General features: G+C 42.9%; 1 protein-coding gene across 2 annotated transcripts in view; it reads left to right on the plus strand.

Annotated features, from left to right (window-relative positions):
* The window catches only part of LOC112237214 (acid-sensing ion channel 2), a 564722-nt gene that overhangs the window by 504748 nt on the left and 32799 nt on the right, over nt 1-27175 (plus strand). For both annotated transcript variants that reach the window (XM_042307187.1, XM_042307186.1), the window contains one exon: nt 5458-5608. In XM_042307187.1, coding sequence (XP_042163121.1) covers nt 5458-5608 — 151 coding nt within the window. The remainder of the gene's footprint in view (nt 1-5457; nt 5609-27175) is intronic.

Below are 27175 nucleotides of genomic sequence, written 5' to 3' on the forward strand. Positions count from 1 at the left end.
TAAAGATAATCAACACAAGGAAATGAAAGGAACATCTTGTTTAAAAGCGTCAAGCCCAGTCTGGACATCTTTACATGGGAACTCATCAACCTCTCAGTAAATATCCTCGTTGTTTATGCCATCTGATCATTTATCACTCCAGTGTTAATCTGCAAAATTGTAATTATTTGCCTCACTCCTCATGCCTTTTGCACACAATGTATACAGACTCTTTTGTTCTACTATGTTATTGACTTGTTAATTGTTTACTCCATGTGTATCTCTGTGTTGTCTGTTCACACTGCTATGCTTTATCTTGGCCAGGTCGCAGTTGTAAATGAGAACTTGTTCTCAACTAGCCTACCTGGTTAAATAAAGGTGAAATAAAAATGAATAAAAAATGCACCTGGGGAAAAACCTTGTGGCACGGCGAATCCAAGTCTGGCATTGCATTGCATGTCTCATCCATGGCCTGACTGAGGGCGGTACACTCATAGGGATGGCAATCATACATCTCCCACCTGTGTTGTAATTGTGTATTGTATTTTACAGTATTGTATTTCTGTACCGTAGTGGTTAGCATGCCAAGAGTGTGCAAAGCTGTCATCAAGGCAAAGGGTAACTACTTTTAAGAATCTCAAATATAAAATATATTTTGATGTGTTTAACACTTTTTTGGTTACTACATGATTCCATATGTGTTATTTCATAGTTTTGATGTCTTCACTATTATTCTACAATGCAGAAAATAATACAAATAAAGACAAACTTTGGAATGAGTAGGTGTGTCCAGACTTTTGACTGGTACAGGAGGTGTATGTTGTTTTAATGTTATTTATTATTATCATTTCGCTACACTCGCATTAACATCTGCTAACCATGTGTATGTGACAAATGAAATTTGATTTGATTTGATTTGATTTATTATGATTATTTATTTTTATTGTAAAGTACACGACTCTCTTGTAGAATAGATGTTTAATCGCAGTGTGACTCCCTGTTTAAATAAAGGTTAAATAAATAACTAGGCCACTGCCAATATATAGTTTTAAAGTGTTCAAATAAGTAACCAATATGCAGAAACAGTGTGTGATATATATCCTAAACATAACATTTACTATCTACACAACAATAGTATCATATTAAACAAGCACCTTATATACTCCACACACCAAAAACCCTGTTGTTTTGACAAGTGGTAATAAATCACTCAATTACAGAGGGGATATAAGCTGTTGAAACTACCACAACTCAAAAACCACATGGAAACTGGATATATTGTTACATCACTGGTTCAAGGAGAACCTGTAGAACTGTAGAGCTGTAGAGATGTAGAACTGTAGAACTGTACAACTGTAGAACTGTAGAGATGTAGAACTGTAGAACTGTAGAGATGTAGAACTGTAGAACTGTAGAGCTGTAGAACTGTAGAGATGTAGAACTGTAGAACTGTAGAACTGTAGAGATGTAGAACTGTAGAACTGTAGAGATGTAGAACTGTAGAGATGTAGAACTGTAGAGATGTAGAACTGTAGAACTGTAGAACTGTAGAGATGTAGAACTGTAGAACTGTAGAACTGTAGAGATGTAGAACTGTAGAACTGTAGAACTGTAGAGATGTAGAACTGTAGAACTGTAGAACTGTAGAACTATAGAACTGTAGAACTGTAGAACTGTAGAGATGTAGAACTGTAGAACTGTAGAGATGTAGAACTGTAGAACTGTAGAACTGTAGAGATGTAGAACTGTAGAACTGTAGAACTATAGAACTGTGAACTGTAGAACTGTAGAACTGTAGAACTGTAGAGATGTAGAACTGTAGAACTGTAGAACTGTAGAGATGTAGAACTGTAGAACTGTAGAACTGTAGAACTGTAGAGATGTAGAACTGTAGAACTGTAGAACTGTAGAACTATAGAACTGTAGAACTGTAGAACTGTAGAACTGTAGAGATGTAGAACTGTAGAACTGTAGAGCTGTAGAGCTGTAGAGATGTAGAACTGTAGAACTGTAGAACTGTAGAACTGTAGAGATGTAGAACTGTAGAGATGTAGAGCTGTAGAACTGTAGAGATGTAGAACTGTAGAACTGTAGAACTGTAGAGATGTAGAACTGTAGAACTGTAGAGATGTAGAACTGTAGAACTGTAGAGATGTAGAACTGTAGAACTGTAGAGCTGTAGAACTGTAGAGATGTAGAACTGTAGAACTGTAGAACTGTAGAACTGTAGAGATGTAGAACTGTAGAACTGTAGAGATGTAGAACTGTAGAGATGTAGAACTGTAGAGATGTAGAGCTGTAGAACTGTAGAGCTGTAGAGCTGTAGAGCTGTAGAGATGTAGAGCTGTAGAGATGTAGAACTGTAGAGATGTCGAACTGTAGAGATGTAGAGATGTAGAACTGTAGAACTGTAGAGATGTAGAGCTGTAGAACTGTAGAACTGTAGAACTATAGAGATGTAGAACTGTAGAACTATATAACTGTAGAATTGTAGAGATGTAGAACTGTAGAACTGTAGAACTGTAGCGATGTAGAGATGTAGAACTGTAGAACTATATAACTGTAGAATTGTAGAGATGTAGAACTGTAGAACTGTAGAACTGTAAAGATGTAGAGCTGTAGAACTGTAGAGATGTAGAGATGTAGAACTGTAGAACTGTAGAGATGTAGAGATGTAGAACTGTAGAACTGTAAAGATGTAGAGCTGTAGAACTGTAGACCTGTAGAATTGTAGAGATGTAGAACTGTAGAGATGTAGAGCTGTAGAACTGTAGAACTGTAGAACTGTGCATGTAGAGCTGTAGATCTGTAGAACTGTAGAGATGTAGAGATGTAGAACTGTAGAGATGTAAAACTGTAGAGATGTAGAACTGTAGAGATGTAGAACTATAGGGCTGTACAACTGTAGAACTGTAGAGATGTAGAGATGTAGATAGCCTGTAGGCAGCCAGACAACCACAAGGAGTCGCTAGAGTGCGATGAGCCAACTGAAGCTCCTCTAGCCAAACTCTCCCCTAACCCAGACAACACTGAGCCAATTGTGCGCCGCCCTATGGGACTCCCGATCACGGCCGGTTATGACGTAGCCTGGGATCGAACCCCAGGCTGTAGTGATGCCGCAGACCACTGCGCCACTCGGGAGGCCCCTATTCTATTTACTCTATTTACTAGTCGTTGCCGATGACAAGGATAAAATTATGCATGGTCGAAAATATGAGGAGTGGTACTCAGTGATGGGTTGTATTGGATTTGCCCCAAACACAACACTTTCTATTCAGGACATACAGTTCATTTCTTTGACACATTTTTTGCAATTTTACTTTTGTGCCTTATTGCAAACAGGATGCATGTTTTGGAATACTTTAATTCTGTACAGGCTTCCTTCTTTTCACTGATATTTAGGTTAGTATTGTGGAGTAACTACAATGTTGTTGATCCATCCTCAGTTTTCTCCTATCACAACCATTAAACTCTGTAACTGTTGGCCTCATGGTGAAATCCCTGAGCGGTTTCCTTCTTCACGGCAACTGAGTTAGGATGAACACCTGTATCTTTGTAGTGACTGGGTGTATTGATACACCATCCAACGTATAATTATTAACTTCACCATGCTCAAAGGGATGTTTAATGTCTGCTTTTTTTAACCCTTGAACAATAAGTCCCTTCTTTGCGAGGCATTGGAAAACTTCCCTGGTCTTTGTGGTTGAATATGTGTTTGAAATTCACTGCTCAACTGAGGGACCTTACAGACAATTGTATGTGTGGGGTACAGAGATGAGGTAGTCATTCAAAAATCATATTAAACACTATTAGTGCACACAGAGTGGGTACAACTTATTATGTGACTTGTTAACTTGTTAAGTAAATTTGTACTCCTGAACTTATTTAGGATTGCCATAACAAAGGGGTTGAATACTTATTGACATTTCAGCTTTTCATTTTTAATTACTTAGTAAATATTTTAGTTGCTTAGTAAACATTACATAGTAAACATTCCACTAAGACATTATGTGGTATTGTGTGTGGGCCAGTGAAACACAATCTTAATGTAACCATTTTAAATTCAGGCTGTAACACAACAAAATGAGGGAAAAGTCAAGGGGTGTGAATACTTTCTGAAGGCACTGTAACTGCAACCATTCTGAGCTCCCAGAACCACACTGATCCCAGACCGGAACATAGAAGGGCAGATAGGCCACCACTGCTTCTATCCAATAAGAAGGCTTGGAGTGTGTGACCTTGTTGATGATGTTCAAACAACATTCTATTCCTCAGTCCTTCTCTGATTGGTGAGGGAAAGGAAGGTGGGCTGAGGGTTGTTATGGTGATTATTATCCATGAGCAGGGACCTCCCAAGACCCATCTAATTTACGTGTGTGCATCTTTTACACACCTGTCTCTAAATAAGCTGCACTGATTCTGCATTTTACACCAGTCTATTATTCATATAAACCTCAAAGTCGCTATCTAACACAGTGGTGTGACATATAACTGTGCCGATTTGTTTGATTGAATGAGGGGCAAAAGTTCAGTTATTACCTAGAAAAGCTGAGCTTTCCCTATGCATTCCTTCTCATAATGGCATCTCAACAGTTCTCCTTGAACTGTTAACAATGTACTGAAAATGGGGATGGCGAATGCAGGTTTTACCTCGCATGAACTCCATGCCACTAATGGCAGAGTGAGCACTGCTTTTAAGTGATTACAGAGTAAAGTGCCCATGCTTTTTTCAAATCTCTGCCACTACTTTCCTTTAAGGCCTAATTTGGCCCTACTTTACCCAATATAGGAGCTGAAAAGTGCTTTCTCCACCTGACCGGAGCAGAGTGGAGCTGCAGAAAGCCTGTTATTAGCTGTTCTACAGAGAGTGAGGGCTCCACAGCCTGTAATGCTTCTGCTCATCCAGCCACTTGAAGGGAGGGGGAACAACAGCCACATGCTCCATTACACTGAAATGATAGGATTTGTCTCCAATGTGGCCCATTGCCGTGCCATAAAGTGTATGCTCGTAAACACATTTTTAAAAAGCACAAGGTGCCTCTTCCAATTTTTGGTAATCATAGGAGAATGTGTTAGAAGGTTGTTGTGTGCCATTGGGATTGATCATGGATTTCTATCAAGGGCAACCAAGGGACAAATCAACATTTTGTGTTCCTAGTCTTCACATGAATCCTTAATACTTAACTTTTGTTCCAGGCTCTGTTGTTGTCATTTGAATTTGCCTGTAGGGTGTTACAATCATTATCATATCTAGTTCAGCCTGCTGATTTCTTAATGCATTTAGAAGGCTATAAGGACAGTTCTTCCCTAAATCGCCTCAGGGAATGTCATGGTACCAGTTTATGATTAGTTAATGTATCAGTCCATCTCCTGATGTCCACCAGCCTGTGTACATAACATGGTCAGTACTAACTTCTGCTCTCTCTCTCTCTCTCTCTCTCTCTCTCTCTCTCTCTCTCTCTCTCTCTCTCTCTGCAGGTGTTCACCAGGTATGGGAAGTGTTACATGTTCAACGCAGCGGAGGAGGGGAAGACGCTGCGGACCACCATGAAGGGAGGGACGGGGAACGGCCTGGAGATTATGCTGGACATCCAGCAGGACGAGTACCTACCCGTGTGGGGCGACACAGGTAGACCCAACTACACCATACCTGACCCTCTCCATCCAAATCACAATGTATCCATGTAGAGGGTGTTCAATCTGACTGTGTGGAGTTGACAACTGGTGTCCCCCAAAGTTATATTCTATGTCCTGTGTTTTTCATCATTTATATCAATTCTGCCCAAAATGTATTGACTTGCTGTCAAGCCAGGATGTGCTTTTCCTTTCAGATTTGGAAGCGATGCCATTCCTTTATCAGTTTCCTCACGATTTGTTGTTCATAGTGGAAGAAGCCATGTGAGTTGTTCAGATAGTCTTGTGTAGGAGGGAGCTTGCTGCCTGACCTGTTAGCTGCCCAATGAGCCTCATTGAAAGCCTTGCTCACGTCTCAACCTGCGTGGAAGTGAAGACAGGGGAGTTGTTGAAGCACAGCATCAAGCCAAGTCATGGGCCCTCTAGCAGATAGACTATATTTACTCTCCATATATAGAACATGTATCATGCAGAGAGCCTGTTTATTTCCCCCGATCAATTCTCCACATGTTCTTCTCAGATTAGCAGTTAGACACATAGGCTTCTCCTCAGCTGTCCCTTCCCATCACTGGTGTGTTTAAGTCTGGGGTGATAAGGCAGAGGCTAAGTCGCTATACAGAGAGGCACCTAGCAGCACAGTGAGAGTGTAGACCTCTTTGTAGAGTCTCCTAGTGGGATGGAGGGCCCTGGATGGTGCCCTTGTTTATCCCTCTGTGTGCCTGTACGGATTAATTAGCACACAACCAGCTGGCTCAGTCCTGTCAGCAGATAACAGGGGGCTCAGAACTTCCTACTCAGAGCTTCCTCCTTGCAGCTTCCTCCTCACAGCTTCCACCTCACAGAGAAGCAGGGCCTCAGTGCCTTTAGAGACTTAAATCTAAGCAAAGGCACCGGACACACCAGGTACACCAGACAAACCGGACACAACAGACATACCGGACATATTAGACACACTGGACACACGGAACAGGGCTCCTACCTCAGCCTTTCTATTATTTTTCTCCCCCCTATTTCTCTCCTCTCACCCTCTCCTCTCTCTCCACCCCTCCTCTCACCCTCTCCTCTCTGTCTGCCTGGCAAAGGCATGCAGTCAATCAGAGCTGCATCGTCTCCATGGTCAGGTTTGTGGCTAGCTGCATCCTGGGAGCTTTAGAGGGTAGAGAGGCAGCTTATTTTGCTTGCCATACTGTCATGTCTGGACTCACAGGAGTTAGTTTGTAGTACAGAGGAAGTGGACAGTATCAGGATAGGACCATGGAGGAAGAGGGGGTGTTGACATTTGGCATGGGATGATTATTGATCTGAAGAATGGAACTGTTGTATTTTTGGTTCCTGGGTATTTTACTGCTAGAGGTAGTCAAAATCCACAGTTTCCTGGGACCAGTTTTTAAAAAGTTATCTATCTAGATTTTTCCTATTGGATAGGATTAAATGCATAGAAATTGAATGAATAGAATTGGCCCCATTCAAGTCAATGATTTGTCTGTTCAATTAATTCGATTTTTATGCATTTAATCCTATCCGATAGGTAAAAAAAAAAAACTGGTCCGTGTTCTTCATCTAGATTGGATGAGCATCAACAGGAGCACAGTACAGATGTAGGATCTTAATTTGAGCCAGTTTTCTACAGCAGGAAAATGATCTTGCAGCAACAGAAAAGGCGAAGTATTATGTGGATTAGAATAAATTGACTTCTTTGTAGGGTTTGATACAATTTTTGTAAGGGCAAATCAAATCTGACATTTTAAAGTGGAAATTACAAACTTTAGAAGCCTTTTTAAACATTGAATATACTCCAAGTTTACATTTCCTACTGTGCAACAAAAGAGTGATCAAATGAAGATCCTACATCTGTAGTGTAAAGTCATTTTTGTCTTTTTCATTTATATTAATTAGTCTAGATTGATTTTTAAAAATTATGACAACAATCACTTTATTAGTCATTATTAATGTACACAACCCAACCCGTTTGCTATTACACGTAACTACAGATGTGCTATCTTAATTTGATCACCAGCGTAGGTGTGTGCGGTGTTTTAGAAATAGATATGCAGTTGCCTAGATACACTGCAACTCACATTGGCATCAGGATTGCTCGGTGGAAGAAATAATGAGAGCTTCAGATTGTCTCATTTCCTCTCATACATTAGCTGTCTTCGAGGGGCTGATCTCTCAAGTGCATCTTAAATATTTGCAGGGTTGTCAAGTGGAATTCAATGATGACTTGTCAAGTGATTAGGACCTCATCGAAGTCATTTTCTCCAACCATTTACTTTTACAAACATTTGAATAACTTTCATGTGAATTTAAAGAGAGATTTGCTGCAGTCGCAGTGCTAACCTCCAGCTCCACTTCTCCACTGTGTGTCTGATGAAACTCATTGGCTTCACCCCAAATGGCACCCTATTCCCTGTACAGTACACTACTTTGGGCCCTGCTCAAAGGTAGTGCACGATAAAGGGAATCGGGTGCCGTTTGGGACTCAGCCATTGCACTTGACCTCTGGCTTCTCCAATACCACACACTTTGTTATTGTTCACTGTCCTCAGACAGGAACACGTAACATATGGAAAGTATGCACATAGCTGCTATTGATTTCGACCTAAGGTTTTGCCCAGGGTGCATAATACAGTGTCAACACTTACTACAACCACCTTTCACAGTATCAACACTTACTACAACCACCTTTCACAGTATCAACACTTACTACAACCACCTTTCACAGTATCAACACTTACTACAACCACCTTTCACAGTATCAACACTTACTACAACCACCTTTCACAGTATCAACACTTACTACAACCACCTTTCACAGTATCAACACTTACTACAACCACCTTTCACAGTATCAACACTTACTACAACCACCTTTCACAGTATCAACAGGCTTCCTCTGTTGTTTCCAATCAATATATTCCTTTTTTCACTGTACTTTCTTAAGTCCTTATTGAACACAATGCGATCTTGGCCGTGTTTGTGTGGGATGTTGTATGGGTTGTCCCTGTCTGCAAGAGAGGTCATCTGAAGTTCAGATTAGAAAGTGGAAGAGCCAGGCGAGTTTTCTCACTCTTCTCTTGATCTGAAGACTTGTTTTCTCATTCTGCCGTTGGGTTAACTACTGAATTTTTGCAGGAGTGGGGAGTTAAACATTTCACATCAGACTGTGAGGTTATTACACTGCACTGAACAAAAATATAAACGCAACATTTAAAGTGTTTTTTAACCTTTATTTAACTAGGCAAGTCAGTTAAGAACAGATTCTTATTTACAATGACGGCCTACACCGGCCAAACCCGGACAACGCTGGGCCAATTGTGCACCGCCCTATGGGACTCCCAATCACGGCCGGTTGTGACACAGCCTGGATTCAAACCAGGGTGTCTGTAGTGATGCCTCGAGCACAGCAATTCAGTGCCTTAGACCACTGCACCACTTGGGAGCCACTACATAAAGAGAGACCTACGACCTTTTCATGTTGTGTTGCTACAGCATGATAGCTACACAACATGAAAACAACATGGTAGCAACACAACATGGCAGCAGCACAACATGGAGCAGCTCAAAACATGGTACAACCATTATTGGGTACAGACAACAGCACAAAGGGCAAGAAGGTAGAGACGACAATATATCACGCAAAGCAGCCACAACTGTCAGTAAGAGTGTCCATGATTGAGTCTTTGAATGAAGAGATTGAGATAAAACTGTCCAGTTTGAGTGTTTGTTGCATCTCGTTCCAGTCGCTAGCTGCAGCGAACTGAAAATACCTAGGGATGTGTGTGCTTTGGGGACCTTTAACAGAATGTTCCTGGCAGAATGGGTGTTGTATGTGGAGGATTTATTTATATCCCTGTTAGTGGGCATTTCTCCTTTGCCAAGATAACCCATCCTCCTGACAGGTGTGGCATATCAAGAAGCTGATTAAACAGTATGATCATTGCACAGGTGCACCTTGTACAGGGGACAATAAAAGGCCACTCTAAAATGTGCAGTTTTGTCACACAACACAATACCACTGATGTCCAACCGGCCTCACAACTGCAGACCCTGTGTAACTATGCCAGCCCAGGACCTCTACATCCGGCTTCTTCACCAGCCGGATCACCTGAGACCAGCCACCCAGACTGCTGATGAAACTGTGGGTTTGCACAACCGAAGACATTCTGCAAAAACTGTCAGAAACTGTCTCAGGGAAGCTCATCTGCCTGCTTGTCATCCTAACCAGGGTCTTGACCTGACTGCAGTTCGGCATCGTAACTTACTTCAGTGGTAAATGCTCACCTTCTATGGCCACTGGCACACTGGAGAAGTGTGCTCTTCACGGATGAATCCCGGTTTCAACTGTACCGGCAGATGGCAGACGGCATGTAGGGCATTGTGTGGGCAAGCGGGTTGCTGATGTCAACGTTGTGAACAGAGTGCATCATGGTGGCAGTGGGGTTATGTTATGGGCAGGCATAAGCTACAGACAATGAACACAATTGCATTTTATCAATGGATTGAATGCACAGAGATACTGTGAGGAGAACCTGAGACCCATTGTTGTGCTATTCATCCGCCGCCATCACCTCATGTTTCAGCATGATAATGCACAGCCCCATGTCGCAAGGATCTGTACACAATTCCTGGAAGCTGAAAATGCCCCAGTTATTCCATGGCCTGTATAGACACCAGACATGTCACCCACTGAGCATGTTTGGGATGCTCTGGATTGACGTGTACGACAGAGTATACACAGCATGTCCATATATAGATATAGATATAAATATATATATATATATATATATATATATATATATATATATATATATATAGACAGCGTGTCCATATCCCCATATCCAGCAACTTTGCAAAGCCATTGAAATCAAATCAAATCAAATTTATTTATATAGCCCTTCGTACATCAGCTGATATCTCAAAGTGCTGTACAGAAACCCAGCCTAAAACCCCAAACAGCAAGCAATGCAGGTGTAGAAGCACGGTGGCTAGGAAAAACTCCCTAGAAAGGCCAAAACCTAGGAAGAAACCTAGAGAGGAACCAGGCTATGTGGGGTGGCCAGTCCTCTTCTGGCTGTGCCGGTGGAGATTATAACAGAACATGGCCAAGATGTTCAAATGTTCATAAATGACCAGCATGGTCGAATAATAATAAGGCAGAACAGTTGAAACTGGAGCAGCAGCACGGTCAGGTGGACTGGGGACAGCAAGGAGTCATCATGTCAGGTAGTCCTGGGGCATGGTCCTAGGGCTCAGGTCCTCCGAGAGAGAGAAAGAAAGAGAGAATTAGAGAGAGCATATGTGGGGTGGCCAGTCCTCTTCTGGCTGTGCCGGGTGGAGATTATAACAGAGCATGGCCAAGATGTTCAAATGTTCATAAATGACCAGCATGGTCAAATAATAATAAGGCAGAACAGTTGAAACTGGAGCAGCAGCACGGCCAGGTGGACTGGGGACAGCAAGGAGTAATCATGTCAGGTAGTCCTGGGGCATGGTCCTAGGGCTCAGGTCAGTTGAAACTGGAGCAGCAGCACGGCCAGGTGGACTGGGGACAGCAAGAAGTCATCATGTCAGGTAGTCCTGGGGCATGGTCCAGGGCTCAGGTCCTCTGAGAGAGAGAGAGAGAGAGAGAGAGAGAGAGAGAAAGAGAGAATTAGAGAATGCACACTTAGATTCACACAGGACACCGAATAGGACAGGAGAGGTACTCCAGATATAACAAACTGACCCTAGCCCCCTGACACTTAAACTACTGCAGCATAAATACTGGAGGCTGAGACAGGAGGGGTCAGGAGACACTGTGGCCCCATCCGAGGACACCCCCGGACAGGGCCAAACAGGAAGGATATAACCCCACCCACTCTGCCAAAGCACAGCCCCCACACCACTAGAGGGATATCTTCAACCACCAACTTACCATCCTGAGACAAGGCCGAGTATAGCCCACAAAGATCTCCACCATGGAACAACCCAAGGGGGGCGCCAACCCAGACAGGATGACCACAACAGTGAATCAACCCACTCAGGTGACGCACCCCCTCCAGGGACGGCATGAGAGAGCCCCAGTAAGCCAGTGACTCAGCCCCTGTAATAGGGTTAGAGGCAGAGAATCCCAGTGGAAAGAGGGGAACTGGCCAGGCAGAGACAGCAAGGGCGGTTCGTTGCTCCAGAGCCTTTCCGTTCACCTTCCCACTCCTGGCCAGACTACACTCAATCATATGACCCACTGAAGAGATAAGTCTTCAGTAAAGACTTAAAGGTTGAGACCGAGTTTGCGTCTCTGACATGGGTAGGCAGACCGTTCCATAAAAATGGAGCTCTATAGGAGAAAGCCCTGCCTCCAGCTGTTTGCTTAGAAATTCTAGGGACAATTAGGAGGCCTGCGTCTTGTGACCGTAGCGTCCGTGTAGGTATGTACGGCAGGACCAAATCAGAGAGATAGGTAGGAGCAAGCCCATGTAATGCTTTGTAGGTTAGCAGTAAAACCTTGAAATCAGCCCTTGCTTTGACAGGAAGCCAGTGTAGAGAGGCTAGCACTGGAGTAATATGATAAAATTTTTTGGTTCTAGTCAGGATTCTAGCAGCTGTATTTAGCACCAACTGAAGTTTATTTAGTGCTTTATCCGGGTAGCTGGAAAGTAGAGCATTACAGTAGTCTAACCTAGAAGTGACAAAAGCGTGGATTAATTTTTCTGCATCATTTTTGGACAGAAAGTTTCTGATTTTTGCAATGTTACGTAGATGGAAAAAAGCTGTCCTTGAAATGGTCTTGATATGTTCTTCAAAAGAGAGATCAGGGTCCAGAGTAATGGCGAGGTCCTTCACAGTTTTATTTGAGACGACTGTACAACCATTAAAATTAATTGTCAGATTCAACAGAAGATCTCTTTGTTTCTTGGGACCTAGAACAAGCATCTCTGTTTTGTCCAAGTTTAAAAGTAGAAAGTTTGCAGCCATCCACTTCCTTATGTCTGAAACACATGCTTCTAGCAAGGGCAATTTTGGGGCTTCACCATGTTTCATTGAAATGTACAGCTCTGTGTCATCCGCATAGGAGTGAAAGTTAACATTATGTTTTCGAATAACATCCCCAAGAGGTAAAATATATAGTGAAAACAATAGTGGTCCTAAAACGGAACCTTGAGGAACACCAAAATTTACAGTTGATTTGTTAGAGGACAAACCATTCACAGAGACAAACTGATATCTTTCCGACAGATATGATCTAAACCAGGCCAGAACTTGTCCGTGTAGACGAATTTGGGTTTCCAATCTCTCCAAAAGAATGTGGTGATCGATGGTATAAAAAGCAGCACTAAGGTCTAGGAAAAGGTCTAGAAGAGGAGTGGGACAGCATTCCACAGGCCACAATCAACAACCTGATCAACTCTATGTGAAGGAGATGTTTCGCGCTGCATGAGGCAAATGGTGATCACACCAGATAGTGACTGGTTTTCTGATCCACTTCCCTAACCTATTTTTTAAGGTACCTGTGACCAACAGATGCATATCTGTATTCCTAGTCATGTGAAATCCATAGATTAGGGTCTAATGAATTTATTTAATCAGTAAAATCTTTGAAATTGTTGCATTTTAGGTTTGTATTTTTGTTGAGTGTAGATTCCACTAGACTAACAGTCATTTAAATGTTTTCTTTTACCTGAAATGTTCTTGATCAAACATACAGTTGAAGTCAAATCAGATTTTTCAACCACTCCACAAATTTCTTGTTAACAAACTATAGTTTTGGCAAGTCGGTTAGGACATCTACTTTGTGCATGACACAATTCATTTGAGTCAATTGGAGGTGTAACTGTGGATGTTTTTCAAGGCCTACCTTCAAACTCAGTGCCTCTTTGCTTGACATCATGGGAAAATCAAAAGAAATCAGCCAAGACGTCAGATAAAAATGTGTAGACCTCCACAAGTCTGGTTCATCCTTAAAAGCAATTTCCAAACACCTGAAGGGACCACATTCATCTGTACAAACAATAGTATGCAAGTATAAACACCATGGGACCACACAGCCGTCATACCGCTCAGGAAGGAGACGCGTTCTGTCTCCTGGAGACGTACTTTGGTACAAAAAGTGCAAATCAATCCTATATCCACAGTAAAACGAGTCCTATATTGATATAACCTGAAAGGCCACTCAGCAAGGAGAAGCCACTGCTCCAAAACCGCCATAAAAAAGCCAGACTATGGTTGCAACTGCACATGGGAACAAAGATCGTACTTTTTGGAGAAATATCCTCTGGTCTGATGAATCAAAAATAGAACTGCTTGGCCATAATGACCATCATTATGTTTGGAGGAAAAAGGGGGAGGCTTGCAGGCCGAAGAACACCACCCCAACCGAGGGGTGGCAGCATCATGTTGTGGGGGTGCTTTGCTGCAGGAGGGATTGGTACACTTCACAAAATAGATGGCATCATGAATAAGTAAAATTCTGTGGATATATTGAAGCAACATCTCAAGACATCAGTTAAAGTTAAAGCTTGGTCGCAAATGGGTCTTCCAAATGGACAATGACCTCAAGCATACTTCCAACGTTGTGGCAAAATGGCTTAAGGACAACAAAGTCAAGGTATTGGAGTGGACATCACAAAGCCCTGACCTCAATCCTATAGAAAATATGTGGTGTCGTGTCTTTGGCATCATTAAACTGAAGATTAGTCTTTATCAAAGATTCTCTGTAATTAGTATTGCGTGATTAAACCAATTAATCATGTAACTGTAATTAACTAGGAAAATTGGAGCACCAAGGAAAATATTCAGATTACAAAGTTATAATTTTCCTGATATAACTTTCAGATATTTTAATATCTGATCACTTAGTCTTCTGATTAATGAATTATTCTTTACCTCACGTTAGTCTCATTCCAAATGTCGTAAATTATTGGTTATCTGCACGAACCCAGTCTTCATTATGAGTCATCCATATATCAATTGTCTTAAATCATTTATTTACTAACTAAGTAATTAATTAATCACAGAAATGCACAGAAACAAACAAAGTACATATGGTTACAAGGAAATGATAGGGGAATGTGCCCTAGTGGGTTAAACCGGCATGGCGGCTTGGTGGACAATAAACGGAGGGGTGCGAAAGATAAAAGACACTACAAAGTTGATAATAATTATAACAATTGAAATGTTAATCCTTTGCACATGAATGCTCACTCATTCAGGAATAATTGCAATCAGTATATTTATTTACGCTAAGTGTGTTGGAATTGTCTTTCTTTCTGTTGGAAGTTCATCCGCCGTCTTTCGTCGTTAGAATGGATACTTCAGAGTCCCATTCAGAAATGTTGTATTAGATAGATGTTTCGGCGGTTGTCGGTCTTTGCGTTCAATGATACCGAATTCCTAGCTGCAGACTAGTAATTAATATCAAATACTTGTTCTTATTCTGTCTGTATCGATAGTCTAAGAGTTTAACCACATGGGATGGTTAAAAGATTCATCAATCTACTTAAACCTCATTTCCCTCTGTGATAGAGGTACTGGTCTGGTATCAAACCTTGGCCCTCTTGTTATCGATGTAAGCTGGTCTGAAGTGGGAAAACCCAGGTGGGGGTTTATTCAGAACATACAAAAGGGCTGTCCCATGACGCCGGGTCCGAACTGTGCTCATGGGCGGTCCTCTGATTTAGTTCAACTCCAAAGGGAATTGGAATTTCCTTCATTAAACAGTCTAACATCACATTACATAATTTCACAAATAGTTTAATCTTTACTCATTCATTTTATACAACCATTAGATGTAAGCCTCATAACGGAGACTCTTGTATAAACATAGTTATGGTATTGTCTCTCATGAGTTTCACAAAACTGTACCAAACGGACCAGTTCGTAGCTGGATTCTTCACCTATCTTTTATACCTTCTCCAGAACCTGAATATTGTTCGGTTGTCAACTTCTGTGAGCTGGATGAAATTCCTTTGTTCTCTCTATAAAAACTCACTCTCTCTCTCTATACTGTCTGGCCACGAGGCAGGATTCTCCTCCAGGAATTTACGACCTGGGGTCGCAGCAGCCTGGGTTTAGGAGAGACAGAGCGAGGGGGATGGTGCAGAGGGAGGGGGAATAGTGCTCGCTGTACCCAAAGAGGGCAACGTCATGACAGTGGGCAGAACTGAAAAAGTGTGTGCGAGCAAGTAGGCCTACAAACCTGACTCAGTTACACCATCTCTGTCAGGAGGAATGGGCCAAAATTCACCCAACGTATTGTGGGAAGCTTGTGGAAGGCTACCTGAGACATTTGACCCAAGTTAAGCAATTTAAAGGCAATGCTACCAAATACTAATTGAATGTATGTAAACTTCTGACCCACTGGGAATGTGATGAAAGAAATAAAAGCTGAAATAAATAATTCTCTCTACTATTATTCGGACATTTCACATTCTTAAAATAAAGTGGTGATCCTAACTGACTTAAAATGGAATTTTTACTAGGATTAAATGTCAGGAATTGTGGAAAAACTGAGTTTAAATGTATTTGGCTAAGGTGTATGTAAACTTCCGACTTCAACTGTACCAGGAGTCATGTCGAGCTATCTAAGCATCAAAGCATTAAGATGGGTTGTTTATATGTACTAAACAAAGGGAAACACTAACCCTTATAATTCATAATGTGCTATGAAAGTAGCCAGGTAGATCTTAGGTGAAGGTTTTGCTTATGTAACAGGATTAAGTTGAAATTGTTCTGAGGGATTATTATAGAGTATCCCAAGGCAGCTCATTATCTCACCTTTAAAACAATGAAAGTGAATGTTCACTTCCTGCCTGTCACCTACTTCAATTGGCTCAGCTATTTCCAGCATCCCACCACTACCAAATCTGTTCCAAAGTATTCCCACACATAGAGAGTGTACAGAACATGTCTCTTTCCACGATATAAACTGACCAGGTGAATCCAGGTGAAAGCTATGATCCCTTATTGAAGTCACTGGTTAAATCCACTTCAATCAGTGTAGATGAAGGGGAGGAGACCGGTTAAAGAATGATTTTTAAGACTTGAGACAATTGAGACATGGATGGTGTATGTGGACCTTTCAGAGGGTGAATGGGCAAGACTAAATATTTAAGTGCCTTAGAATGGGGTATGTTAGTAGGTGCCAGGCGCACCGGTTTGAGTGTGTCAAGAAATACAGCCCTGCTGGGTTTTTCATGCTCAACAGTTTCCCGTGTGTATCAAGAATGGTCCACCACCCAAAGGACATCCAGCCAACTTGACACAACTGTGGGAAGCATTGGAGTCAACGTGGGCCAGCAACCCTGTGGAACGCTTTCGACACCTTGTAGAGTCCATGCCCTGACGAATTGAGGCTGTTCTGAGGGCAAAAGTGGGTGCAACTCAATATTAGGAAGGTGTTCCTAATGCTCTGTACACTCAGTGTATGTGATCGTATACAGGCTCATAGTGATTGAGTTAACATTGATACACACACTCTCATGACTCCATCCTGACTCCCATCTGAAGTGTTGGATACTGTAGGAGAGTATAGATTAGCCACGGCCTTCATTTGTAACCATGAAAGAGAAGTCCTTGACTTTGATTTCTCTCTCATCTTTTCACAGACAAGCCAGGACAAATTTCTCCACCTCTTTCTCTCTCTATAACGTTCCATCCCTTTCTCGCTCCATGTTCTTTCTCCCCATTACCTCGTGCTGCTATATCTTTCTCCTTCTGTCCTCCCTCTGTTTTCCCTTTCTCTCTCTGTCTCTTCGATTTGATTCTGATTCTCCATTGAGTTGTTTAGATTCTGATTCTCCATTGAGTTATTTAGATTCTGATTCCCTATTGAGGTGTTTAGATTCTGATTCCTCATTGAGTTGTTTAGATTCTGATTATCCATTGAGTTATTTAGATTCTGATTCCCTATTGAGGTGTTTAGATTCTGATTCCTGATTGAGTTGTTTAGATTCTGATTCTCTATTGAGGTGTTTAGATTCTGATTCTCCATTGAGTTGTTTAGATTCTGAATCTCCATTGAGTTGTTTAGATTCTGATTCCCCATTGAGTTGTTTAGATTCTGATTCCCCATTGAGTTGTTCAGATTCTGATTCCCCATTGAGTTATTTAGATTCTGATTCTCCATTGAGTTGTTTAGATTCTGAATCTCCATTGAGTTGTTTAGATTCTGATTCCCCATTGAGTTGTTCAGATTCTGATTCCCCATTGAGTTGTTCAGATTCTGATTCCCCATTGAGTTGTTTAGATTCTGATTCTCCATTGAGTTATTTCGATTTTCCGTTCAGAATGGCGCCAAACTTAATTGGATTCACAGCTAATGAACTTGAATCATTACCTTTGGTGTTCAGAGGATCCTCGGCAGTAATACCCCTCTCCCCGCTCTCTTTCTCTCTCTCTCTCTGTATCCTCTCTCCCTCTAACAACCTGCCATCATCATCTCAGATATCCACCATGTTAGAAAAAAGAGGAGATTGGAACTTCAAACAGAACCTAACACATGTTGTAGTTCTAAGGGCCCTTCTCTCTCTGCTCTGTCATATTAATTCAGCACTCTCAGGCTTCTCAACAGACTCATGGTGCTCTGAGGCCTCCCGAACACAACATGAGGTTGTTTTTTCAACAACAGGTCAGACAGCGGGTAGGATCCACACTGGAGTGGAAAATACTCCTCCGATGCCTTTTTAGTGTTTCTTGGTGATAATACACATTGACTTGTGCGTGTGTGTGGAAACTTGACCATGAAACACCCCTGTTTACATGAATGTCCAAATGAACAATGTTACTCATCAAATGCAACATGGAACAGCAGGCGTATTTCTAGAAGGAGGACAGTGTAGTGTTAAACTTGCTGCCTGATCAAACACAAGTGGCTGGATCAGATAGGCTACAGCATGGCAGATTGGCTGGGTAGTAGGTTGGCGGGGGTCCGCAGCTGTGGTGTATGGCAATTGGCAAACCCTCTGGCTGTGTGGGAGGTGTGTGAAGGATGGAGGGAGGGAGGTGTGTGAGGGGTGGAAGGAGGGAAGTTTTGAGAGGTGGAGGGAGGGAGGTGTGTGAGGTACGGAGCGAGGGAGGTGTGTGAGGGGTGGCGGGAGGGAGGTGTGTGAGGGGTGGCGGGAGGGAGGGAATGTAATGTCTGTGATGGAATAGCAGAAACAAGGTTGACCCCGGGCCATGTGGGAGACGTAAACCCTGGCAGCAGGGGCCCACACAAGATTAGATGTGACTGTTCTTATTTGATTTCATACACACATTCGTGGACACACATACACTCTATCTCTCGCTCGCTCACACACACACAATCTCTGTCTTGCTCTCTCTCTCTTTCTCTCTCTCCCACACACATACACACTATCTCCGTCTTGCTCTCTCTCACACACTCTCAGCCCGTTTTCTTCCTCTGCAACGACTGATTCTCTTATTCCCCTCTGCTCCGTGATTTCTCATTTCAGCCAGAGATGGAATCACAGCTGACACGCCCTGAGAGGAAGGCAAATGAAATACCATGGTCATTTATTTCGGAAGTCCCACCCAAATACATTACCTGTGGAAACAATGGTGATAAGAATGATGATGGCGGTACTGATGATGATTATTTCAATCACACTTTCTATCTGTCCATCTCATTCAGATCAAATCTGGTGATGGTGATTTGTTGTGTTCGTGATGGACTGTACAGTAAACTCACATAGCAGTGTGTGTTGATGCTCATATAACCCCTGACCTCCGTTCTCTCCCATCTAAATTAGTATTTCAAAAGGAATATACATTTTCCTCATAATGTACATGACACCACCATGATTACCCATCCATCCAACACGCCCCCATCTACATCGACGGGGCCGCAGTGGAGAGGGTCAAAAGCTTCAAGTTCCTCAGCGTGCACATCACTGAGGACCTGAAATGATCCCTCCACAGCGACAGTGTGGTGAAGAAGGCGCAACAGCACCTCTTCAACCTCAGGAGGCTAAAGAAATTCAACTTGGTCCTTAAGACCCTTACAGACTTCTACAGATGCACCATCGAGAGTATTCTGTTGGACTGTATCACCTCCTGGTACGGCAATTGCACCGCCCACAACCACAGTGCACTCCAGAGGGTGGTGCGGTCACACTGTCTGACCTCCATGACATCTACAACACCCGGTGTCACAGGAAGGCCAAGAAGATTGTCAAGGACATCAGCACCCCGAACCATGGCCTGTTCACTCCGCTACCATCTAGAAGGCGGAGGCAGTACAGGTGCATCAAAGCTGGCATCAGACTGTTAATCAGTCATCACTAGCCAACCTCCACCCAGTACCCTGCCCTGAACCTTAGACACAGTCACTAGTCCGCTACCACCCGGCACTCTGCCCTGAACCTCAGAGAATGCTCCCCAATGTACATAGTCATTGAACATTGGTCACTTTAATAATGTTTACATACTGTTTTACCCAATTCATATGTATATACTGTATTCTAGTCAAGGCTCATCCTATATAACACCTTTTCTATTCATATACTGTCCATACTGTCTATTAGAGGTTGACCGATTAATCGGAATGGCTGATTAATTAGGGCCGATTTCAAGTTTTCATAACAATCGGAAATCTGTATTTTTGGACAGCGATTTTGCCTATTTTTTATTTATTAAATAAACAAATAAAAAATTACAACTTTATTTAACAAGGCAAGTCAGTTAAGAACACATTATTATTTTCAATGACGGCCTAGCAACGATGGGTTAACAGATTTTTACCTTGTCAGCTCAGGGATTCAATCTTGCAACCTTAAGGATAACTAGTCCAACGCTCTAACCACCTGCCTCACGAGGAGCCTGCCTGTTACGCGAATGCAGTAAGAAGCCAAGGTAAGTTGCTAAATAGGATTAACCGGTTCTTTTAAAAAACAATCAATCAATTATAATCACTAATAATAATAATAATCACTAATAATCAATAACTACACATGGTTGAGGATATTACTAGTTTATCTAGCGTGTCCTGCGTTGCATATAATCGATGCGATGCGCATGCTCGAAAAAGGACTGTCGTTGCTCCAACGTGTACCTAACCATAAACATCAATACCTTTCTTAAAATCAAAACCTGCATATTTAGCTAAAAGAAATCCAGGTTAGCAGGCAATATTAACCAGGTGAAATTGTGTCACTTCTCTTGCGTTCATTGCACGATAAACTGTATATGCAACAGTTTCGGCCGCCTTGCTCATTGCGAACTAATTTGCCATAATTTTACGTAATTATGACGTAACATTGAAGGTTGTACAATGTAACAGAAATATTTAGACTTATGGATGTCATCCGTTAGATAAAATGCGGAACGGTTCCGTATTTCACTGAAAGAATAAACGTTTTGTTTTCGAAATGATAGTTTCCGGATTCGACCATATTAATGACCTAAGGCTCGTATTTCTGTGTGTTATTATGTTATAATTAAATCTATGATTTGATAGAGCAGTCAGACTGAGCGATGGTTGACACCAGCAGGCTCGTAAGCATTCATTCAAACAGCACTTTCGTGCATTTGCCAGCAGCTCTTCGCAATGCTTCAAGCATTGCGCTGTTTATGACTTCAAGCCTATCAACTCCCGAGATTAGGCTGGTGTAACCAATGTGAAATGGCTAGTTAGCGGGGCTAATAGCATTTCAAACGTCACTCGCTCTGAGACTTGGAGTAGTTGTTCCCCTTGCTCTACATGGGTAACGCTGCTTCGAGGGTGGCTGTTGTCGATGTGTTCCTGGTTCGAGTCCAGGTAGGGGCGAGGAGAGGGACGGAAGCTATACTGTTACACTGGCAATACTAAAGTGCCTATAAGAACATCCAATAGTCAAAGGTATATGAAAAACAAATCGTATAGAGAGAAATAGTCCTATAATTCCTATAATAACTACAACCTAAAACTTCTTACCTGGGAATATTGAAGACTCATGTTAAAAGGAACCACCAGCTTTCATATGTTCTCATGTTCTGAGCAAGGAACTTAAACATTAGCTTTCTTACATGGTACATATTGCACTTTTACTTTCTTCTCCAACACTGTTTTTGCATTATTTAAACCAAATTGAACATGTTTCATTATTTATTTGAGACTAAATTGATTTTATAGATGTATTATATTAAGTTAAACTAAGCGTTCGTTCAGTATTGTTGTAATTGTCATTATTACAAATATATATTTTTTTTTTAATCGGCCGGTTAATTGGTAACTGTAACGGCTGTCTTGGGTGGAAGAAGGAGAGGACCAAAGCTCAGCGTGGTTAGTGTTCATCTTTTTAATAAACTAAACACTTCAAAAATACAAAACAACAAAGTGACAATCGAAACAGTTCTATCTGGTGCAGACACACAAAGACTGAAAATAACCACCCACAAAACACAAAGGGAAACAGGCTACCTAAATATGGTTCTCAATCAGGAGCAATGATAGACAGCTGCCTTTGATTGAGAACCATATCAGGCCGAACACAGAAATAGAAAATATAGAAAAACTAACAAAGACTGCACACCCCAACTCACGCCCTGACCATACTAAGTAAAGACAAAACAAAGGAATAATGGTCAGAATGTGACAGTAACGGCTTTTTTTGGTCCTCCAATAATCGGTATCGGCGTTGAAAAATCATAATTGGTCGACCTCTACTGTCTATACACACCATTTATAAATATATATATGACCCCTGCTTATACAGTGGGGCAAAAAAGTATTTAGTCAGCCACCAATTGTGCAAGTTCTCCCACTTAAAAATATGAGAGAGGCCTGTAATTTTCATCATATGTACACTTCAACTATGACAGACAAAATGAGAAAAAAAAGGATTTTGTAGGATTTTTAATGAATTTATTTGCAAATTATGGTGGAAAATAAGTATTTGGTCACCTACAAACATGCAAGATTTTTGTCTCTCACAGACCTGTAACTTCTTCTTTAAGAGGTTCCTCTGTCCTCCACTTGTTACCTGTATTAAAGGCACCTGTTTGAACTTGTTATCAGTATATTTTGTTTTTTTATTTTTTTATTTCACCTTTATTTAACCAGGTAGGCTAGTTGAGAACAAGTTCTCATTTGCAACTGCGACCTGGCCAAGATAAAGCATAGCAGTGTGAACAGACAACACAGAGTTACACATGGAGTAAACAATTAACAAGTCAATAACACAGAAAAAAAAGGGGAGTCTATATACGTTGTGTGCAAAAGGCATGAGGAGGTAGGCGAATAATTACAATTTTGCAGATTAATAACACTGGAGTGATAAATGATCAGATGGTCATGTACAGGTAGAGATATTGGTGTGCAAAAGAGCAGAAAAGTAAATAAATAAAAACAGTATGGGGATGAGGTAGGTAAAAATGGGTGGGCTATTTACCGATAGACTATGTACAGCTGCAGCGATCGGTTAACTGCTCAGATAGCAGATGTTTGAAGTTGGTGAGGGAGATAAAAGTCTCCAACTTCAGCGATTTTTGCAATTCGTTCCAGTCACAGGCAGCAGAGAACTGGAACGAAAGGCGGCCAAATGAGGTGTTGGCTTTAGGGATGATCAGTGAGATACACCTGCTGGAGCGCGTGCTACGGATGGGTGTTGCCATCGTGACCAGTGAACTGAGATAAGGCGGAGATTTACCTAGCATGGACTTGTAGATGACCTGGAGCCAGTGGGTCTGGCGACGAAAATGTAGCGAGGGCCAGCCGACTAGAGCATACAAGTCGCAGTGGTGGGTGGTATAAGGTGCTTTAGTGACAAAACGGATGGCACTGTGATAAACTGCATCCAGTTTGCTGAGTAGAGTGTTGGAAGCAATTTTGTAGATGACATCGCCGAAGTCGAGGATCGGTAGGATAGTCAGTTTTACTAGGGTAAGTTTGGCGGCGTGAGTGAAGGAGGCTTTGTTGCGGAATAGAAAGCCGATTCTTGATTTGATTTTCGGTTGGAGATGTTTGATATGAGTCTGGAAGGAGAGTTTACAGTCTAGCCAGACACCTAGGTACTTATAGATGTCCACATATTCAAGGTCGGAACCATCCAGGGTGGTGATGCTGGTCAGGCGTGCGGGTGCAGGCAGCGAACGGTTGAAAAGCATGCATTTGGTTTTACTAGCGTTTAAGAGCAGTTGGAGGCCACGGAAGGAGTGTTGTATGGCATTGAAGCTCGTTTGGAGGTTAGATAGCACAGTGTCCAAGGACGGGCCGGAAGTATATAGAATGGTGTCGTCTGCGTAGAGGTGGATCAGGGAATCGCCCGCAGCAAGAGCAACATCATTGATATATACAGAGAAAAGAGTCGGCCCGAGGATTGAACCCTGTGGCACCCCCATAGAGACTGCCAGAGGACCGGACAGCATGCCCTCCGATTTGACACACTGAACTCTGTCTGCAAAGTAATTGGTGAACCAGGCAAGGCAGTCATCCGAAAAACCGAGGCTACTGAGTCTGCCGATAAGAATATGGTGATTGACAGAGTCGAAAGCCTTGGCAAGGTTGATGAAGACGGCTGCACAGTACTATCTTTTATCGATGGCGGTTATGATATCGTTTAGTACCTTGAGCGTGGCTGAGGTGCACCCGTGACCGGCTCGGAAACCCGATTTCACAGCGGAGAAGGTACAGTGGGATTCGAGATGGTCAGTGACCTGTTTGTTGACTTGGCTTTCGAAGACCTTAGATAGGCAGGGCAGGATGGATATAGGTCTGTAACAGTTTGGGTCCAGTGTGTCTCCCCCTTTGAAGAGGGGGATGACTGCGGCAGCTTTCCAATCCTTGGGGATCTCAGACGATATGAAAGAGAGGTTGAACAGGCTGGTAATAGGGGTTGCGACAATGGCGGCGGATAGTTTCAGAAATAGAGGGTCCAGATTGTCAAGCCCAGCTGATTTGTACGGGTCCACGTTTTGCAGCTCTTTCAGAACATCTGCTATCTGGATTTGGGTAAAGGAGAACCTGGAGAGGCTTGGGCGAGTAGCTGCGGGGGGGCGGAGCTGTTGGCTGAGGTTGGAGTAGCCAGGCGGTAGGCATGGCCAGCTGCTGAGAAATGCTTGTTGAAGTTTTCGATAATCATGGATTTATCGGTGGTGACCGTGTTACCTAGCCTCAGTGCAGTGGGCAGCTGGGAGGAGGTGCTCTTGTTCTCCATGGACTTCACAGTGTCCCAGAACTTTTTGGAGTTGGAGCTACAGGATGCAAACTTCTGCCTGAAGAAGCTGGCCTTAGCTTTCCTGACTGACTGCGTGTATTGGTTCCTGACTTCCCTGAACAGTTGCATATCGCGGGGACTATTCGATGCTATTGCAGTCCGCCACAGGATATTTTTGTGCTGGTCGAGGGCAGTCAGGTCTGGAGTGAACCAAGGTCTGTATCTGTTCTTAGTTCTGCATTTTTGAACGGAGCATGCTTATCTAAAATGGTGGTGAGGAAGTTACTTTTAAAGAATGACCAGGCATCCTCAACTGACGGGATGAGGTCAATGTCCTTCCAGGATACCCGGGCCAGGTCGATTAGAAAGGCCTGCTCACAGAAGTGTTTTAGGGAGCGTTTGACAGTGATGAGGGGTGGTCGTTTGACTGCGGCTCCGTAGCGGATACAGGCAATGAGGCAGTGATCGCTGAGATCCTGGTTGAAGACAGCAGAGGTGTATTTGGAGGGCCAGTTGGTCAGGATGACGTCTATGAGGGTGCCCTTGTTTACAGATTTAAGGTTGTACCTGGTGGGTTCCTTGATGATTTGTGTGAGATTGAGGGCATCTAGCTTAGATTGTAGGACTGCCGAGGTGTTAAGCATATCCCAGTTTAGGTCACCTAACAGAACAAACTCTGAAGCTAGATGGGGGCGATCAATTCACAAATGGTGTCCAGGGCACAGCTGGGAGCTGAGGGGGTCGGTAGCAGGCGGCAACAGTGAGAGACTTATTTCTGGAGAGAGTAATTTTCAAAATTAGTAGTTCGAACTGTTTGGGTATGGACCTGGAAAGTATGACATTACTTTGCAGGCTCTCTCTGCAGTAAACTGCAACTCCTCCCCCTTTGGCAGTTCTATCTTGACGGAAAATGTTATAGTTGGGTATGGAAATCTCAGAATTTTTGGTGGCCTTCCTGAGCCAGGATTCAGACATGGCAAGGACATCAGGGTTAGCAGAGTGTGCTAAAGCAGTGAGTAAAACAAACTTAGGGAGGAGGCTTCTGATGTTGACATGCATGAAACCAAGTCTTTTTCGATCACAGAAGTCAACAAATGAGGGTGCCTAGGGACATGCAGGGCCTGGGTTTACCTCCACGTCACCCGCGGAACAGAGGAGGAGTAGAATGAGGGTGCGGCTAAAGGCTATCAAAACTGGTTGCCTAGAGCATTGGGGACAGAGAATAAAAGGAGCAGATTTCTGGGCATGGTAGAATATATTCAGGGCATAATGCGCAGACAGGGGTATGGTGGGGTGCGGGTACAGCGGAAGTAAGCCCAGGCACTGGGTGATGATGAGAGAGGTTGTATCTCTGGACATGCTGGTTGTAATGGGTGAGGTCACCGCATGTGTGGGAGGTGGGACAAAGGAGGTATCAGGGGTATGAAGAGTGGAACTAGGGGCTCCATTGTAAACTAAAACAATGATAACTAACCTGAACAACAGTATACAAGGCATATTGACATTTGAGAGAGACATACAGCGAGGCATACAGTAATCACAGGTGTTGAATTGGGAGAGCTAGCTAAAACAGTAGCTAAAACAGTAGGTGAGACAACAACAGCTAATCAGCTAGCACAACAACAGCAGGTAAAATGGCGATGACTAGGCAGGGAGGGTCGGATTAACTACACACAGAGCCTGAGTGCAGCTGGGGCCGACAGATAAAACATAAACAAGCAGAATGGAGTACCGTGATTAATGGACAGTCCAGCATGCATCAGCTATGTAGCCAAGTGATCAGTGTCCAGGGGGCAGCGGTGGATGGGGCAGGGAAGCTGACTGGCGAGTATTATCCAGGTAAGGTAAAAGCCGCTAGCAGTGGCTAACAATGACTAAATAGCTTGTAGCTAGTTAGCTGGTTAGCTTCTGGAGGTTCTTGAGTCTGTTCTAAAAATTAAAAATAATAGCGATTCCGTATCACATTGGGTGAGGCAGGTTACCGGAAGGTATAAACAAATTAAAAATCGAAAAGAGATTGAAAGTAAATATGGGTCCAGTGAGTGTTAGAGTCGCGGCGATTCAGACGGTTAGCAGGCCTGTGCTAACAAGCTAACAGTTAGTAGGCCGGGGCTAAACAAGGTAGCAGTTAGCGGACCGGGGCTAAACAAGGTAGCAGTTAGCGGACCGGGGCTAAACAAGCTAGCAGTTAGCAGGCTGAATTAGCAAGCAAGGAGATAGCAAGGGCTAGAAAGTTAGCCTTTTGGGGGCGTCGCGATGGGGTGAGTCTGTTTATGCCTCTTCATGCGGTGACATTGATAGACCGGTTGTGGGTCCGGATATTGTAGCCCAGGAGTATGCTTCGGTGGTAGCACAGGAGCTCTGGCCGGGCTAGCTTCAAGCTAAGTGGGTGGAAACGCTAGCCAGGAGTAATCATCCGGGGTTGTGGTTAGCTAGTTAGCTAGTTGTGA

Source organism: Oncorhynchus tshawytscha, linkage group LG27 (genome assembly GCF_018296145.1).
Source record: "Oncorhynchus tshawytscha isolate Ot180627B linkage group LG27, Otsh_v2.0, whole genome shotgun sequence".
Taxonomy (NCBI): Eukaryota; Metazoa; Chordata; class Actinopteri; order Salmoniformes; family Salmonidae; genus Oncorhynchus; species Oncorhynchus tshawytscha.